We start from the raw sequence: 18,300 nt of genomic DNA, 5'->3' as shown, positions 1-18,300 counted from the left end.
GAGGGATGCTAGAGGGATGCTTGGTTCAGACTTGGCCTGAGAAGCTGAAGGAATGAAAAAGCTCCTTGTGGTCTTGATTGCTGCTAAATATGCACAAATATCTCCCATCCTCTGATGGGAGAAGTGGTTTTTACTGGTCCTTGCACAGCTGTGTGCCTGTGATTCCACTGGGCTCTTTGGGCAAATTTTGTGGTTTCTCTTGAGGTGAGCAGTGGGTCAGTTCAGGGTGGGCATTTGCTGTGCATTGTGTATTGGGCCTGATACACTTTGTATTTTGTAGGTCCTAACAAAATAGCAACCAGCCCTTCAACCATTCTAGCACTGTTGGTTTTAAAATTTTAGACTGCCTCCAATTCCATTAGAGAATGCTTGCTTTTACTTCTTAATTCTTCACCCCAAACTATGTTCTAGTCAACATCCTCTGAGCTTTGGTTTTTGGGTTTCCAACAGAAGAGCACTGGGGTGAAACCATGGGAAGCACTGAAGGTGGACAGGCATCAGACACTTGCCACATTGGCCTCTTTGATAATAGTGCCTTGCTCCCAAGAGTTCAGAACATTTTTCAGCTTTATGAATGAATTTTATTAAAACTAACAGTTGTAGAGGTGAGTGTCTTCTTGCTTACAGAAGAACTTATTTTTTGACAAGCACATTCTTCAGCAATGTGGAGTGTCCTCAAAGGCTATGAGTCCACCAGGCAGCTTGGCCTAAATAAACCAGATGCCTTACAGAGAGTCAGGAGAGTCTCCCTGAGAACTCCTGTCAGCTTTGGGTCTATGGGTCAATCCAGGATGCACTTTGGGACCTCACCATTCTCTGCTTTTTCTTTCAGCAGCGAAGTGTCAGGATCAAGTTTGAGTATGAAGGAGAGAAAAGGTAGGTACCTACTCCAGTCCCCTGTGAATACAGGAACTAATTACCTTTTCCACTCAACACTGTCCTGCTGACTTCAGCCAGCTGCAGCTGAGCTCACAGCAGGATTCATTCCCCTAAAATCAGCTGCACTTTTATATGCAAGAGCCCTGCCTCATCATCCCATTTGCCACAAGAAGCTCCTAGGATTTGCACACAGGCAAAATGGCTCCAAGCTGGAAGTCATTAAATGCCTCTTTTACCAGGGACATTGGGTGCACACTTGGATCCTTTTCTCTTGTTAATTCTTGAGCCCTGCTGAACCACAGTGGAGCTGGAACTCTACAGAAATGTGTCCTTTGATTAGCAGTCCATGACACTTACTTAAGATAACCAGATTTTGGGCATGGGTCCCATAAAAATAGGGCTGGGAGTTAAAGCTTGTCCGCCCTTCCCTGCTTGACATTTTCATGGAATCACCTCTGCTTGGTGACTGTGACAGGGCAGGACACAGGCTGATGGTCCAAGGTGCATGTTAAAGCCAAAGAAAATTTAAGTAGTGTTATTTTAAGGTTAGACTGTACCTGCTGTAAGTACCTCTAGAGGTGCTGTGTGTGATGGTACAGGAGAGTCACAGGATGCCAAACTGCATCATCCCCACTTCCAGCCCTCCTCTCTGTTCAGAGCCTCTTGCTGAAAACAGAGATGATAAATCACTGGCCATTGCCTGATCTGGGTTTTCTCCAGTGGAGGGCTGCTGGACTTCCTTTTTTCCCACCTGTACTCGCATTGGAGGGAGGAGCAGAGGAGCTGCACCAAGATTTTTGGTAGATATTTTTGCAGGGTAGTCAAGTCCCCTCTTGGGCACAGCAGAGGAGCAGCATTTCTGTGAGTGTAAAGGCAAGGAGCAGTCTTTATGCTTCGTGATGGAATACAAGTCCTTTGTTCTGTACTGTCAGTCAAATCCCAAATTCCAGTATGCTTCTGCTAAACTGAGACTGTTGTTGTATTTGTTTGTGTATACAGGATTATCCAGTTTCCAAGACCAGTCAAATTCAAGGAAGTGGTGCAGAAGGTCACGGACGCTTTTGGGCAGACGATGGACTTGGTCTGTGTGAACAATGAGGTACTCTTCTCCTCACTGCTGAGGGGCAGCTTTGGGCTGCCTGCTGCCAGCTTCAGAATTGAGCAGTGGTTTATTCTGAAGGCCATGATTTTGTGTTTTACTTGGATGTGAAGAAAAATAACCTTATTTTGTGGTTCCCAGCTAGTGAGTGCAGAAGAGCTGTTGTCCGGACACAGCTCAGATGGATTCTCAGCCTCCAAGCCAGGATTTTCCTTTGTCAAAATTATTTCAAATAAGGCCTGTTACACAGGAACATTGTCTTTTCCCCAAAATAAAAGATCCCACTCACTCCATCAGGGATGTGAAGTCTTCCCACCTCGGGGGCAGTTGCAGGAGCGTGAAGTGCAGAGCAGGAGGGACAGCGGTGCTCACACAGTGTTCTTTTATCCAGCACTGACTTTGTCTCACCCAAACCCCCAGCACGACGTGCACGTTCTTGTGGCTGGGTCTGCAGTGAAATGTGCATCACTGAATGTTCCTCCAGCAGCCCCTGTGGCCACATAAAAGCAGCCAAGAAACCCTCCCTCTGCAATGCTTGCATTTTAAGGCTAGGAGGTCTTTCTCCTCCATCATTCATCACACAGGCCTCTGTGGTTTTCCCACTTTTGAGCCCAGCACTGTGTGTGAAAGGAGGGTCCTGCAGAAGGGGGAAATCCTTGGCATCTCTTCTGGTGTGCTCAGTCTTTTCTTGTGAGGCATCTGCAGCCACTGGACTCTCAGGGTGGGTTTGGCTTTGGGAAGGAGGAGAGGGCCAAATGGCAAAGAGGTGGGCTTTGAAACACAGATCCTTTTGGATCTGCCCTGATAGGTGGCTTGTTCAAGTATTAATTGCAGATGACCTGCAGCCTTTGATTAAAGTATGAATGGAGAGAGAGGTCCTGAAGAGACCTTTCTTCTATTTTTTCCCCCCATTTATTATTTTCTCCCTTCTGTTTCAATAGAGATTTGCTCCACAAAGAAAGCTCCTATTCTTTTACAATAGGTAACTCATGATACCAAAGTGTCCACTGGGTTTTGACTTTAAATGCAGTCAGTTTTCTAATCTTGGGCATTCTTTGACAGCCCTCTTGGGAAAAGCCTGCCATTGAATTCTCCAGGAATGACTCATTTCATTCCAGGTTTCTTCCCACTGGAAGAGGATTTCTTTCCAACAACAGCAAACAGAAGCTTAAATAAAGCATTTTATCCCATGTTAGAAACTGTCTTTTTGGGCATGTGCACAGCACATAGCAGGGCCATGAGCAGGCCTTTGGGTACTTCTGATTTCGTAGGGCAGTGCTTTGTTTTTCCTACACTTAAAAGTTCCACCTCGTGAGAACCCAAGCTTTTGGAAGATGTCTGAGGAGCGGTAACTCAGAGTTGTTGTTCTGGAAACTCTATAAGCAGACAAGAGGGATCTTTGGGGTCATAGCCTACATGCACACGGGGTGACAATCCAGCATCTGCCTCCTGGGTCAGGGTTTTGGGTGTCATGACTGCAAGTTTCAGAGGGAAACAGACTCATTGCAGTTAAATATTTCACCCTGTCTTTATGCTCCAGGGGAGCTGTGCAGGAATTCTTTGCTGTCATCAGACACTTCTCTTGCAGTGGCACCTTGTAGGCCAAATATAGACTGAGGTCAGCAGGCTCCTGCAAAATCTCACTGAGTGGCAGTCCCTGTCCTGGCAGAGGAGACGTCCTGAAGCCAGGATCAGTGAGATGAGCATGCCAGCTGGGTGGAGCAGGGGCACACATGAATCACATCCTGGTGGGACCATGGAATCAGCAGGCTGGGGCTGGTGTAGATAAGAGCAGGGCTTGGCCATGGGTGTCCCCCATGGGGCATCTCTGTGTTAGTTCCAGGCTGGGCTCATCTTTCTGAGGAGTGGGACAGCAAAGCCCAGCCTGGCCAGGGCAGCACAGACACCAGCTTGTGATGTGACCTTGGGCAGAAGTTCACTGAGCCTCCATGTGCCACCACTTCTCTTCTGACCTCCTGCTGTCTCCTCCAAGGCTGCCCCTCAGCATCGTTCTGGGAGCTTAGGGAGAGTTGAAGCCTGGGGAAATGGCAGAGGCAGCATTATGGAGGGGGAGGGAGGAGATAAAAGTGTATTTAACAAACATTTGTCGAGAATTGTTGATGCCAGTTGGTCCTGCATTGGGCAGGAAGATGAACTAATTGACCTCTCCGATTTTTCCCCAACCCTGTTTCCTACAATTCTTTGGCTTTCTGCGGTGTCTTACAGAGTGAGGTCTGACAGTGCTGCTGTAGTTGGTGAAACCTCACCCTTTGCCCTCACTTTTTCAACCTGCAGTGGAGAGACCATCAAGTCCCCCACTAAAACATCAGGCTCCAGGGGAGGATACTATTTAAAAGCAAGAAAAAAAATCCAATAAGCTCTGTTTGTTCAACTTCTGTGTAGGTAAACTTTGCTGTTAATCCCAGCTACTCAGTCTTTAGATCAAATAAACCCAGTTTCTGGAAATCCACCCTGGCAATTACTTCCATGGTTCTGCATGAGTCTGTTTTGAGTTTCATGCCTAGCAGATACCTGTTCCTGATAATCATGTGTGCCACAGTCTGGAAGTCAAATGGAGCAGAATTTTCTTGCCAGATGTGGGTAATAGGTAAAGCCAAGCTAAATACTGGCTCCAGTCCCTTTTACAAGAGGGCAATTTCTCCCTGATGTTTTTGGCTCCTCTGAAGGAGGCATGCAAACATGTTCATGTTGTGATGTTGGAGAGAGATGGAATGACCTACAGAACATTCTGTTCAGAGCAGCAGCTGGGGGACTGCTCTGAACACTTGTCAGGAGCTCAGTGAAGGGATGGGTGAGCAGTGGGGCTGAGCTTAGAGTTCAGAGTCAAATTCTGCTTGGTGGTGAAACTAGGGAGAGCAGCTCTCCACCATTCTCAGTTCTCTCTGGGGGTGTGTAGAGGGGGAGCCTTGTCTGCTTGAGGCAGAGCCTTTGTGAACCTCAAGAGGGTTAAGCAGTGCCCCAAGGGAATCTCTCCACCTCTACTGATTAAGGGAGCAGGCTGAGCACTGCATTTAGGAGACATACTCAGTACAATCTTTGTCTGATATCTATGGGGAATACAGGTTGTTCATTGAAATAGGAGTGAAGGATGAGAGGAAATCACAGGATCACAGAATGGGTCAAGAATGGATCACAGAATGTTGGAAGGCACCACAGAGGGTCATCTGATCCAACCTCCCTTCTTAAGCAGAGTCAAGAAGAGAGAGAGGAGCACAGGGCACAGGATTGTGTCCAGATGGTTCTGAAATATCCCCAGTAAGGGAGACTCCACAGCCTCTCTGGACAATCCTCAGAGCTTGGTCACTGCACAAGAAGAAATTCTGCCTCATGTCCAGGGGGAACTTCCTGGGCATCAGTTCCAACCCCTTCCTCCTGTGCCATTGCTGGACCCCACAGAGCGGGGCCTGGTCCCTGCTCTGAGCCCTCCCTGCAGACAGGCACAGACAGGGGTGGGATCCCCTCTCAGCATCTCCTCTTGAGCCTGAACAGCTCCAGCTCCTTCAGCCTTCCCTTCTAAGACAGATGCTGCAATCCCTTCATCTTCCTTCTCAGCTGGCCCTGCTGCAGGAGCTCCCTGTCTCTCTCGAGTCCAGAGCTGGGCACAGCACTCCAGATGTGCCTCACGGGGCTGGGCACAGGGGCAGGATCCCTTCCCTGACCTGCTGCAAGTGCTCTTCCCAGTGCACCCCAGGCTGTCACTGGCCTTCTTGGCCACAAGGCCAAGAGCACACAGTCTGAGGTGTATTTGCCTACAGGCCAACAGCCAAACCCTTGGCAACACCCTGGGATCAAAAAGGTTGTCCCAGTTGGCTTGTGAGTGTCACCTTGTGTGGCAGCTGCTCTGAGGTGGGTTTGCTGTGGCTGGTGGCAGGAGCTCTGATCACCCAGAGGGCTGAGCCACTTTTCAGCAGTTCTGGGAAGCTGTGGCTCCCAGTGAGAGCAGTGAGAGCCTGCTGGGAACTGTGGCTGCTCGGTGCCTTTGGTCAGTGGAGTTACAGTGTACTTTGGCACAGGCATGAGAATAACGTGTGCTGTGTTGGCCAGATTCAGTGCCCGAGGCAACCTGCAGAGGCTGGGGCCTGTTTGGTATGAGATTAGGCAGAAAATCCTGGAATGAGGGGCAAGAAGTTGTGCTTTTAATCTTAGCCCAGGGCAGCAGAAGGCCACAGAGCTCCTCTGAAGTGCAGCTGTGTCGGGCGTCGGAGGCTTTGCAGGCTGTCTGCAGGACATGGTACACCACACAGCAAGGTTGGGAGGGTCAAATTCCCCATGGAGGTGTGAGGGCAATAGTCTGCCATTTCCCAGGAAAGCATCAAGATTTTTTGCTGCCTGACAGACACGACACTGTGTAGTTCTCTGTTCTTATAAAGAGCAGAAGCTGAATTTGTTCTGCTGGGAGTGAAAGAAGTGGTTCTTGGAAGGAGAGCAATGCACACCTTTCACATCAAAAAGGAAAAGACTTTTATGTGTGGGATGTTCCTGGGTTTCACCTGATGGCCAGACACTGGGGAGCTGTGTCAGTGTGCAGGAACACAGATTGCAGCAGCAGGGAAGGACACAAAGCATCTGCCAGAGCATATCCTTGGTTGCAACTCACTGGTGTCTTGGAGCACCACTGCATGACCATCAACCCAGCAAGAACACATGGGGTTGTTTTGGGGCTGGGTAGCAGCAGGTCCTGCCTGCAGAATCAGAGCAGCCCCAGAGTAGCAGGCAGCAAGCCCAAGGTTTCATCTCAGCCCTCTCCCTTTCCCACTAGCTGGATCGCTGGTGTGACATTTAAGCTTTCTCCTTGCAGATGTTGTTTGTTGTGACTTTTTTTTGTGTCTGTTCCTTGGTAAATGAGGTCTTGGAAGAAAATATTAGAGCTGGAGGGCACGGGGGCCCCGTTTTCCATCGCCTCCTTGGGTTCCTCCCTCATCCCCCGATTCCCAAGCTGCTCCCTGTAAGAATCTGGCTCCTGTTTACCCAAAAGTGTGACATTGCCATCCTCTGGTGTTTGTTTAATCCCTTCCAGCTCCTGATCCCACTGAAATCCCAGGAAGATTTGGACGAAGCGATGGAACAGTTGGAGCTGAGCCCTTCCCTGAAGAGCCTGCGGATCCTTGTGAGCGCTCCAAAGAAAGCGAATGTGAGCCCTTCACCTTCTCTGCTCTTTTGTGTCCGGCCTGAGATGCCTTGTTATTGTGTTGGGGAGTGGAAAAGAGTCTCCTGGCGGTGCAGAGCAGAGGGCAGGCTGCTTATGAGGGAGGTCAGCCCTGCTCTGGCTCAGCTGCTCAGAAATCTTCCTGTGATAGTAGCCCAGAGGCTGAGCTCAGCTCCCTCTGGCTCCTGCATCCTGTGAGGGGTTAAATACCAGGCTGACCCTCAAACAAGGTTAAACGCTGAGAGGACTCCTTGTGCTTTCCTTCTAGAGATGCTGCCACCATTCCTTTTCACCTCTCCTCTGTATTCAGGGTGATGCCCTGGCCCTTGCCATGCTGGGTGGCAGCGTGGGGACTGTTCCCTCCACGTGCTGCAGCGGTGCTAAAGGCTGGGAAGAGCAAACTGGAGAATCCTTCGGTCTCATGCAGATCTGTCTGGGTTTTTTTCCATCTTTATTTATTTATTAGTTTTTCCTGAGCTCAGTGGTTTTGCAGTTAAGCCTGTTAGCTTGACCTCGCTTGCACAGAGTGTCTTGCCAAAGCACATGTCGTGCTGCCCCAAGCACGGGCTGTAAAGCAAGGGATTTGTAGATGTTGCAACTCTGATTCTTCTTTTTATTTCCTAGAAGTACTGGAGAGACTGGGAGTCTTGAAACTCACTTATCCCCATTCTACTGCGGGTGCTCACAGCCCTTGGAGCTTCTCCACTCCTTTTGAGAGGCTTGGGAAGTGCAGGGAGCAGAGTCCCAGGGGAAACTGAGCCTTGAGCTGGGGTTTCCTAAACCCTGGGTGGAAGCTGGGCAATTTGTGGGAGCACAGCAGTAGTGCAAGTCAGCTGCTGAGGGCAGAGGAGCCAGGTAGATTCCTGCCTGCCTTTGAGAGCAGCTCCACCTCTTCCTGAAGCATGTGGCCGTGCTCCTGTGTGTGAGAGCACACGGTTCTGAGGCCATACATAAAATTATCATAAAATCACAGTGCACTGTAATGTGTGGTCTTAGTAAAACCTGGCCACTACCAGGTTACCAGCTGGATATGCTTTTCTTTGCTCTTCCCTTACCTGTCTTCCCTGACCTTTCCCCTCTTTGTCCCTCTGTCCTGTTGCAGAGGAACCTGTGCAGTGCCTCAGCTGCCACTGGAGTCTAGGGAGCACGGAGGAGAGGTGCTGATTTTGGGATTGCAAGTGTTTTCAGTCCAGTGATTAGTCTCTGTACCTATCTGGAGATAATGGAGTGCAGTCTTTTATGTGAAATATCTGTATTTGCCATTATCTGTGGGAGCTTAATCTTATTAGACTGTTTTATTAGCAGACGTGGATTGTTTGTGAATGGTTTTTGGATCACTTCAGATTACGTGCATGTCTTCTTTCTTTCTTTCTTTTTTTTTTTTTTTTTTTTTAATAGTTCTTGGGTAATAGGGTCACGGGGAGCCAAATACAGGGTTTCACATGGTGTGTCCACAGGGCTCTGGCCAATTCTGCTCATTCCCTTTGTCTGCTTACCAGCTCCTGCAGCCCAACAACAGCAAGCAGCATGAGATGAGGATCTCCAGATCCATGGGCGATATCATGGGATCCCTGTACAAAGACTCCGAGAGGACGCGCAAGTATTCCACAGGTCAGTGAAACACAATGCTCTCTGGGGAGTTCTGTGCTGTTTCAACCTGGCCACCAGCCTCTCCCCCCTTTTTTGTCACAACCCCGTGGGTGTTACAGTCTGGATGGCCACCCTGATGTCCCCCAGAGTGGCTCAGAGCAGTTGCTGCTCGTCCTCAGGCTGAGGAAGAGATTCTGCAGGTCGGGTGAGGCTGTGCTGAGCAGAGTTGCTTTGAGCACAGAAGTGAAGAGAATGGGGGACCTGGGGTGTAGTTTGGGGGTGGGAAATGCAGTGATAAAAATTTCCAGTTAATTTGATTCCACTGAGGTTTATCAAAGTGAAGAGTGATAATCTGTAGAAAGCCAAGGCTGTTTGGGACCTTTGGTTATTCCTTTAATAATAACCTTTAAATTCCTGTTGTTCTCTGATATCTGTCCCCCTTTCTCAGGTGGCAGGAAAATGTAGCTGAGTGGGCTCAGGCTCCTTAGCTCCTGGTCTGGGACCAGCTTCACCACATAAAGACCAAATAAGTGTCTGTCTGCCACCAGTCTGTTCTTGTGGGTGAAATGACATCTGTGGTAGCTGTTTCTGGGATTTTTCAGGGGTATGTGTGCAGTGGTAACATTGCAGAGGTGCTGGAAGTAGGTACCTGCAACCCCTGAAACCAGGCTGGCAAACACCTGATCTGCTCTTGCAGCCCTGCAGGGACTGGAGTTGGTTTGTAGCCTTGTGTGGTTTTCTCTTTAGTTTTCTGGGCTTGAGTTTATGCTTTCCTTGCTTTCTAAAATTCTCTGAGATTTTTGAAATCCTGTTGGTCAGCTGTCTGTAGGAGCTTTTGTGTGAAGAACCTTGGAGGATTTTGTAGAGAGCAGGGTGCCTTGTGCAGAGCTGTTAAAGCAGCATGTAGGACTGTATAGCAGGAGTATAATTATTCATATTCCAGCCTGCAGGCAGGATGGATGACTTTTTCACACAGTGAACGTTCTCTGTTGTGTCTGTGGGTGCAGGTTATAGGGTAATTTCTACAGATCTTTATAATTTTCATGCAAGTACTTGCCAGCTGTAGAACTGACAGCCTTGAATGAAGTGGGGCCCCCCTTCAGAAATACACATGGAGAAATACTTCATCCTCTAAAGATCCTCTGTACTTATATGGCAGTAAATACTTCCAAACTCTTCTCTGTGCAACAAATGAGTGTTTTTCTCCAAGGACTCGCCCCTTCTCTCTTTCATAGCCTGTGCTGATAACATGTCCTGTGCTTTGCTGCATCTCAGACAAGATGTACAGAGAATGTTCTTCTAGGGAAGGTCCAGCATACCCTTTATGCAGCCATGCCCAGCTCTCACTGATGCCAGGAGTGGATGGCACATGTGCAAGGGCTCTCCTTGAGCCTGGTGTTTGAATGTACCAGGCTTGTCTTTTTCTATTTTTTCTTTCCTAGCTCACATGGTTTTTGAGAGTTTGGCAGAGTCACTAGATGGCTCTGAATGAAATGCACACATAAAGCAGAGTCTCAGCAGAAAATGCTGTGAGCAAAACTTGTCTGCTGCATTTTCTTTTTTTTTTTTTGGTACATGTTAGGCTGATAATGAGCAAAGAGCTGTGGCACTGGGAGCTGTCACTGATGTGTGAGCCTGAGCATGATGGCCAGGATTGATTCCATGTGTAGCTGTGCTAGTGGGAAGATGGGTTCCTGAAGAGTTAAGCCTTTCCTACCAACTTTTATTGCCATGCTTTGGCCTGTCCTTCCTGTTTTGGAGCTGCTGGCTCCTGACCAGCTCTGCACCACTGACTGTGAGGTGTCACTGCCTTAAGAATGCCCTGAGCCAAGGCAAGGCAGACAAAGGGTGAGATATCAGCTCTGCAAGGGTGAGAACCTGAGGTACAAATGGATTTTGGGGGAATGCTTGAAGAGCAGAGTGGAGGAATGGATATAATGTGCTGCTTTAGTCAAGATAACGGAGGAGGAGCACTGGGCAGCACCAGCTGTGGGATGCAGAGTGTGCTAATGTTGGGATTTTCAGGAGCTGATGTGCCAAACTCTGAGTCCTTGACACTTTTACGTGGTCAGGTGGTAAAAGTAACCAGCCCAAGCATCAGTCATACCTGTTCCTTTTTCTATGTAAACCATCAGTCTTGCAAGAGGTTTCAGCAAGCCCTCAGCGTGACAACAGAAGGTCACTCCTCTCTTTGGGTTATCTGGGGTCTGTAGGAAGCTGCTGCAGCTCTGCTTAGGGGGTGCTCACAATCCAGCAGATGCATTTTTGACCTCCTGAGTCAGAACTGGGTGATCCAGCAGCTGGGCAGAAACTCCAGCAAGCTGAAAGGCAGAGCAGCATCTCAAATGGAGCATAAAACCCAGCATCAGGGAGCAGACAGACAGACATGATGCTGTGTTTTGTTTTCCTGCAGTGGGGATTTCACTGAACTTGGTGCATAGTCAAAAGGCATCCTAAGAGGCTGGGAATTCTGCAGGAGAAACTCTTCTTCCCTTGCAGTCACAAGGCATTTCACAGTGTTTTCCTTCTGCTGTCATCAAAGTGGTTGCTATCAAAAGAGGATCTTAATTCAGTTCAGCTTTTTTCTTGAAACCACATTTAAAAGGAGATTTAAAGTGTATTTATAAGAAAAAGTAATTCAGGGTCATGTTCTCTGTGTTTCTGAGATGTCTCATGTTTTTCTGCTGACTCTGTCATGTAAACAGCAGTGGAAAATAATAAAACTGTATGTAATTGGCACAAGCACATTGGAAGGGAGGTAGATGTTCTGGGGAAGATTTAGCTATTTTTGCTTCTGCTGGGCAGAAAATGTCTTCGTGCCGTGTCCCTGAAAAACCTTATGCAAAGTCAATATTTTCTTTTTTTTTTTTTTTTCCCGTAAACTTTTTCAGTGGAAATCCCCTTCCAGTTTTTTGGTGGCCAGCAAAAGCACAAGGGAACTTGAACTGAAAAAAGAAAACTTTTTGGGTTCTGGATTTTCAGATAACTGAGGATTGTTTTTATTTACTTTGAAGAAATACATGTTTCAGAACAGTATCCAAAAATTATTTAACGGCCATATTCCAGCATCACCATTTCAATAGAAACATTTACTAGAAGCTTTATTTTACTGTTTTTTTCATGAAAAACCAGGCTGCTGAGCCATGGTTTCATGTGCCTGCCAGCTCTCTCCAGACCAGGAGTATTGCAGGAGTTAGGATGGGTGACACCTGCTCTGTTTTGAGAAGAGGAGGAAAATTTATCTATGTGCATCATGCCAGCTGCTTTAGAGCTAGAAAGTAGGTTCTGTCTTGCTTATTAGTTTAAAAGTACCCTAAGTTTGCCTCAAATCAAAATGTAGAAATCCATGCTCAGAAGGATCAGCAAGGAGAAGGAGGGAGGCTTGTAGGGATCCCACTGGAAAAGAAGAAATTAAGGAAGATTTTATCCATCTGCTCACAGCTCATCTTGACAGGCCCAGAGAGAGAAATTTCCAGCAGGTTTCTCTCTTTCTCCCGTGCAGCCCTGTCCTGAGCCTGGTGTTTCTGCCAGGGCTCAGAGGAGCAGCACATCTTGACGTCGTGTCCCTTGTTCGGGAACGTCATCCCAGGGCTGGGCTCCCTGTGGCTGCAGCTGTGAGTGGTGGCAGCTGCCAGCAAACCCTCCCCAGGTCTGTCTGCTCAGGGGCTTCTCTTCCCTGCTGGATGCTGGTCGCTAGTGGGTGAAGTTTTGGGAAGAGCAGGGGAAGATGAAGCCAGGGAATGCGGGGGCGGAGGGAAGCCAAGCCTGGCACAGGGGAGCTGGCTGTACGTGCAGCACCACGAGCTCTGCACATACTGCATGAAAGGCACTTCTTCAATCAAAATATCAGAAGGGAACATGAAAGGCCCCAGTGGGTGCCAGCAGTGACTCTGAGTCTCCGTGCTGTCCTGGTTCTCTGTCCTCAGGACACGCTGTGCTCTCGTCTCAAATCTATGGCTTTACATTCGTGTGTGTAACGTGGAGCAGGAATCCCTCCCCAGAGCACCTTGCTGCAGAGGGTAACTGAGGTCAGCCGCTCAACCAGGGCCAAGTCTGAGTTCAGGAATCCCAAACAGAGCTGCTGAGATCTGACCAGCACTCTGCCTGTACAGAAGTGCCTCACAGCCAGCCCCATCCCCACTGGAGCTGACATGTTGTCCCATAGACCCCGGGACAGTCCCTTGGGGGTCTCCTCTCCCTGCCTGGTGCTGCTGCTGTTTCTTGAGTATTATTAGGTCAAGTGTGAAGAGCATCTGTGATGTGTCAAACGGGCACATCTGGGCTTTTCTGTCTGTTTCTTCCTCTGCCTCAGGGTGGATTAATCAGCATTATCCAATACATCCAGTGTGTTTTCCCCACTATGAATTAAGCCTGCCATGAAAGTACCACTGTTGCTCTCTTTCTCTGACCCCTGTTTTCCATTCCTCCCCTCCTCCAGCAGCACTGGGATTGCCTGAGGTTTTGTTAACAGAGCAGGACAGGGCTGGAGTGGGGAATCAACCCTGAGCTCCAGAGCTCTGCTGCCAGCACCTCCCCATGTTTCTCCCAGGTGGAAGAACATGCATGGATGCAAAGCAGCAGCAACCAGTGCTCCTGGAGGTGTGAAGCTGCAAAAATTACTTTGGGCAGCACTTCTACCCAAACAGCCTGGCTGAAAAGGGATCTGCTTCACTCCCACAGTTTACAAGCATGCAAAAGCCTAAGCACTTTGTTTAATTTCCTTACCTGCTGGGAAATAGCTGGTGTCTTATCCCCTTTTAAAGTTTTTTGGCAGGAAATGTGGCTCTGGAAGGTCAAACACAGCTGATCTATAGCTGGGAGCAGTTGTTACAGGGAAAGGCTTAATGGGAGATCATGGGAAGTCTTTGTGCTTGTGATAAATCTGGTTTAACTCCCTGGGTTCAGAGTCAAACAGGCCACGTACAGATCTTTGTGAAATCGTAGTCAAAGGGTTTCTGGATAGCAAGTGGGTTGTTGGAGCAAGAGATCCCAGTAGTGCATGAGCAGATCCACACCTCGATGCAGCAGTAACAGAAATGCTCAGCAGAGCTAAGATACAGCAGTTACACCTCACTAAATCCTCCAGCAGCTTTTTGGGGCAAGAACCACTCAAATGTCCTTGTGCTGCACTCCAGATTGGATCTGCTAAGCAAACGAGGGGCTGCTGATGCAGTGATTTATTCAGGGTGTCTGAACTGCTCAACAGTTAAAAGTTTATTTATTTATCTTCAAAGAGAGGATGCTGTACTTCCCAACTGGTTTTGTTTTAGGGCTGGTGGAAAGCCAGTTCGTTATGAGTGCTGCAGCACTCAAGAGTTTCTCTCCTCTTGATCTTGGCATTACTTCAGTTGGACTTTTTTCACTGTGTTCTTATCCTGCAGGAAATCTGTGAAGGAGAAAATAGGAAGAAGAAAAAAAAAAAGTAACTCAAAGCCATATGACTTTTATTTTTACAATCTAAGCAAGGAGTTAGAAGGAAGATGTAGCATGGGACAGACAAATCTGTGTGTTTGGTGTAAATCCAGCAAAAAGGCCTGGTTTAATGATCTTTAATGCTGGTGTGACACTGTTAACATCCACAGCTCCTGATGTGTATCTGCTTAAGTGAAAGGTGGGAACTCGGGCTGGTAGCGTTGATCACGCAGATGGATTTATTCCAGAGATCCATCTGGCACAGCAACTGCCATGCAGAAGAGGCAGAAGTGCTGTGTTGACAGATCAGTGTTGACTTTCCATGTTGGGCTAGGCCCCCTCCCAGTACCTTTCTCTTGTGCTCAGCCCTGGGCATGTTGTTAGCAAATGGTGGTAATGAACCCAAGAACCAGCGAGAGTGCCACAAAATGGATACAAAATGTGAGGAAACACATCTGCATGTGCTTTCTATCTCCTCAAGGATGTGTGCTCCTCAGAAGTCTGCATGAAAACAAGTTGTTGTTGTGTTGTGTGAAAGCTCACGTTGCACGATGCCAGCTGAAGCTCCAGCACGGATCCACACGGATCTCTGTGAGCAGTTCCTTGCCATCGAGTGATGACAGCACAGGGGTGGAGGGGAGGGACTGCAGGCAGTCAAGCAGAGCCAAGGCTGTGCAGCTGGGCCAAACAAGGGCAGCAATCCCTAAAGTTGGAAAAGGCACAAGGATAGGGTGGATTTGGGGGAATAAACAGGAGGAATGGAGCAACTTCATAAAGAAGCTGTGGGGTTCTCTCCCAGGTGCAAAATGGAAATCACCTTCTGCTAAACGAGCCCCTGAGGGAGCCAGTGGAAACTTTGCTGTCTGTGCATAGGATGCACAGGATAGAGGCTCTGGGGTTATAGTCAGGGGAAACAATTCCCTTGGTCAAAAATGAGACAAACTGATCCCTTAGGTCATTCCTGCCCTGGAGTTTTTGGATTTGAGGGCTGGTTTTCCTTTGTCTTTACTTTCATGTAGGGAAAGAGGGGAGAAGAGGGTATTTGAGTGCAAGTTGTTTTCCATATAACAAGTGTTTCAGTGATGTTGCACTGACCAAAGCCAGGCTGTTTCCCACGTGCTTGGACAAGGCAGTGACCTGCCCCAGAGGTCAAAGAGGAGGTGGGTTTGTGGTTTGCTTTGAGACTGACTGATTGTATCACAGCAGAACTCCCAGACCTCTTTCCTTTCTAGCATCACACCTGGATACAGTGACAGCTCTTAGGATCCAGGGTGTGTTGAAGGTCAAGTCTGCTACATGTTGTATGGTCCCAAAGTTACAAACCCTCCCTGTTGCTAAAGCTTTGCAGCATGCCCATAAACAGCATCACACCTCTAACTCCATTCCCATCCTCATGAGTTCAGACCCAGCAGCATCTCCAGGAGCTCTGTTGTGGCATTCACATTCTCTGGACAGAGAGACATAATTTTGTATCTCAGGAGAAGCACAGAGAGAAGAAGAGAAAACAATCTTTACTTCTGCTCCTTTGTTTTCCCCATGTGGAATGTGGTATGGACATTGTTTACCTGAAGTGATTACTTGATTAAATTCTAGTAAAAGTTATTTAAGTTCAATAACCAATCAGATCCGATTGTGCCTCAGACTCTCAACAAAAAATCACAGGTTTTGTTAGAGTTAGTTAGATATAGTAAGTTAAAAAGTAAGTATGTAGAATGGGATAGTATCCCTTTAAATAGTCTATTAATGTAATATAGTATAGTTTTAATAAAGCTATCCTTCAGCCTTCTGATCTGGAGCCAGACATCAGCATTTCTTCCCGTCAGGGGTCTCTTGATTTACGATCCTCTGTGATCACTGGAACAGAGTTTCTGGAAGGATTTGGGTTGGTGGGTTCCCTCCTTGAGCCCTGTCTGTCCCTGTCCCAGGCTCTCTGCACACTGGCCGGAGCTCTCCGCCGCCGGGCAGCGTTCCCGAGGAGCAGCAGCAGATCGCCCGCCAGGGATCCTACACCAGCATCAACAGCGAGGGCGAGTTCATCCCCGAGACCATGGACCAGAACGTGAGTGGGGCTGGGGCGTGGCTGCAACGGGGACAGCTCTGCTGGCTGCGAGGAGGCTGCCCTGGGAGTGCTGCTCCCACCATTGCATTCTGGCAGTGCCTGTGCTTGGTGCTCAGGCCAGCTTTTTCCAGGAATGGGTGCCCCCGGGCTTGACATGCCTGGGGAAGTCTGATTTCCAGGAGCCCTGAGAGGCAGTGGGAATGGCAAGTGTGCCCGGGAACCTCAGGTAGCTCTGGAGCGGCAGAGATCTGGGGCACACGTGTGCACCAGCTGCCAGGTCCTTGTGGCCACAGCATTCCCAGATCCCAGGACCATGAGGGAATGTGCCAAGCAACCGATTGCCGGCAATTGCAACAGCCTGGGGACATCAGCAGCTCTGGCTGCTTCCCGTGTGGTGTTTCTGCCTGAGCTCCAGTTACAGTTCTTGGCTCTGCCCAAAGCCTCTATGGTTTTGTGTTTCTATCCCTCCCCCATTTATATTTTTTTTAACTCTCTTAATAAGGAAATTGTATATTCCAGTGCCTCAGTAAAAAAAGAGCAGCAAGATCCTCAGTGCTGAGCAGTACCTCATCCTCCAGTCAATTTGGTACCCACAGTGAGGGAAACTCTGCAGTGTCAAGGGACCACAGTGGGAGCAGCTTATACTTCCCCCTCATTTTTGCATTTTTGCTCAGCCTATAGCTCTGAAGAGCTTAGTATAGATCCCGTGAAGTCAGCTAGGCTGTCTGAGCACATGTCATTCTTACAAAGCTCTTGGGAACACAGGACCAAGAATCCAGAGTTTGCAGGAGGGGCATGGAGGGACATCTGGAAGGCACTAAATTCAATCCATCAGGTTGCTATGCTGGTCCCCAAGGATGTTCCTGAGGAGATGTGTATTTCCTACACTCAAAAGCACCCACTAGCTCCACATTTGCATGCAGGCTGTGCCAGTGTTTCCATGGCAAAGTTGTGTTTTCAACAGTTTATTATACAGCCATTAATAAAGTAAGAAGTCAGTCCGGGTGAGTCTTGGCAGCGTCAGAGTCCAGATGTATCGTGTGCTCCTTGCAGCCAAAAGCTGGCTCTCTATTGTTTTCACATGCCTCCAAAACATGCTGGGGAGGATTAAGACAAAGTGTATGTGTGTGCAGGGGGAGGGTCCCCGTGACCCCCTTGGGTGTAAATCAGCCCAGCTTCGCTGGCTGTTTGTGGAGCTCCATTAATTCAGAGCCCTCAGCCTGCTCCGGATGAAGGTTCCCAGATGCTCTCCTTGCTTTTCCCCAGCATCGCACTGTGGGTGGCCCACAGCCCCTTTGCTGGTGAAGTAAAAGCAAGGAAAAGGGGTTTGGGGAATGGTTTGGGGTTTATTGTCTTTCCTCATTGAGCAGCTATGCTTTTCCCTATATGGGCTTTGCCTTCAGAATGTTCTTGTACTGCTGCTTCCATATGTGCTTCATGCAAAACCACTCAGGAGCTGGAGCTCGCTGCCTTTTGGGGAATGCCCCTGTGCAAGCCTGTGATGTAACTGTGGTCTTGAGACCAGCCTGGCAGATGAACAGAGGCTGAATATGGAGCATGCTCCAATTCCCAATTTTATGCTTTTGAGAAATGAGTCTGTTTCAGCTTTAACTGCTGGAAGAGACCTGGCATGGCTGGCAGAGGTGGGGAGTGGCTTCTATCAGAGTGCTTGCTCCTCTTTGGCCTAGTGCATTTTGAAAGAGGTTTTAGGGTGAAAACTAGGAAGCAGAGAAGAATTGCACTTTGCAGCTGGGACTGCATGGCCAATACAGCACGAGCTGTGCTGACAGCTGGCTGAGGAGGGCTGATGGGAACAGCCTGTGGAAAGGGAGCCTGCTGGGGAAGGAGGAGTGATGTGGGAAGCAGCAAAGTGTGGCTCCACATGGTGTTTAACCCTCGTTGCTCAGCTTTCCCAGGAATGAGCTGTGGAGCAGGGGTTAGTGAATGTCCACAGCCAGGAGGGAGCATGGCACCGCCGTGGCACCGCTGGCAGCACAGTGTGACCTGGAGCAGGCTCTGCTCCTTGTGGAAGTGCACACAGCTCCAGGGTTTACCACTCCATACAAACCCTCTATTGTTACTAACCAGCTATAA

General features: G+C 48.6%; 1 protein-coding gene across 2 annotated transcripts in view; it reads left to right on the top strand.

Annotated features, from left to right (window-relative positions):
• LOC128815543 (mitogen-activated protein kinase kinase kinase 3-like) overlaps window positions 1-18,300 on the top strand; it is a 77,136-nt gene that overhangs the window by 43,239 nt on the left and 15,597 nt on the right. Inside the window, exons 4-8 of one of the 2 annotated variants that reach the window (XM_053992358.1) lie at window positions 836-876; window positions 1,879-1,978; window positions 7,017-7,130; window positions 8,645-8,756; window positions 16,073-16,206. In XM_053992358.1, the coding sequence (XP_053848333.1) occupies window positions 836-876; window positions 1,879-1,978; window positions 7,017-7,130; window positions 8,645-8,756; window positions 16,073-16,206 (501 nt within the window). Of the gene's footprint in view, window positions 1-832; window positions 877-1,878; window positions 1,979-7,016; window positions 7,131-8,644; window positions 8,757-16,072; window positions 16,207-18,300 lie in introns of both variants that reach the window. The other variant, XM_053992350.1, reaches the window with a different exon arrangement.

The sequence above is a fragment of the Vidua macroura genome, chromosome 1, assembly GCF_024509145.1.
Source record: "Vidua macroura isolate BioBank_ID:100142 chromosome 1, ASM2450914v1, whole genome shotgun sequence".
Classification (NCBI taxonomy): Eukaryota; Metazoa; Chordata; class Aves; order Passeriformes; family Viduidae; genus Vidua; species Vidua macroura.
The sequence above is the reverse complement of the archived record's forward strand: the minus strand, read 5'-3'. Positions and strand labels throughout refer to the sequence as shown.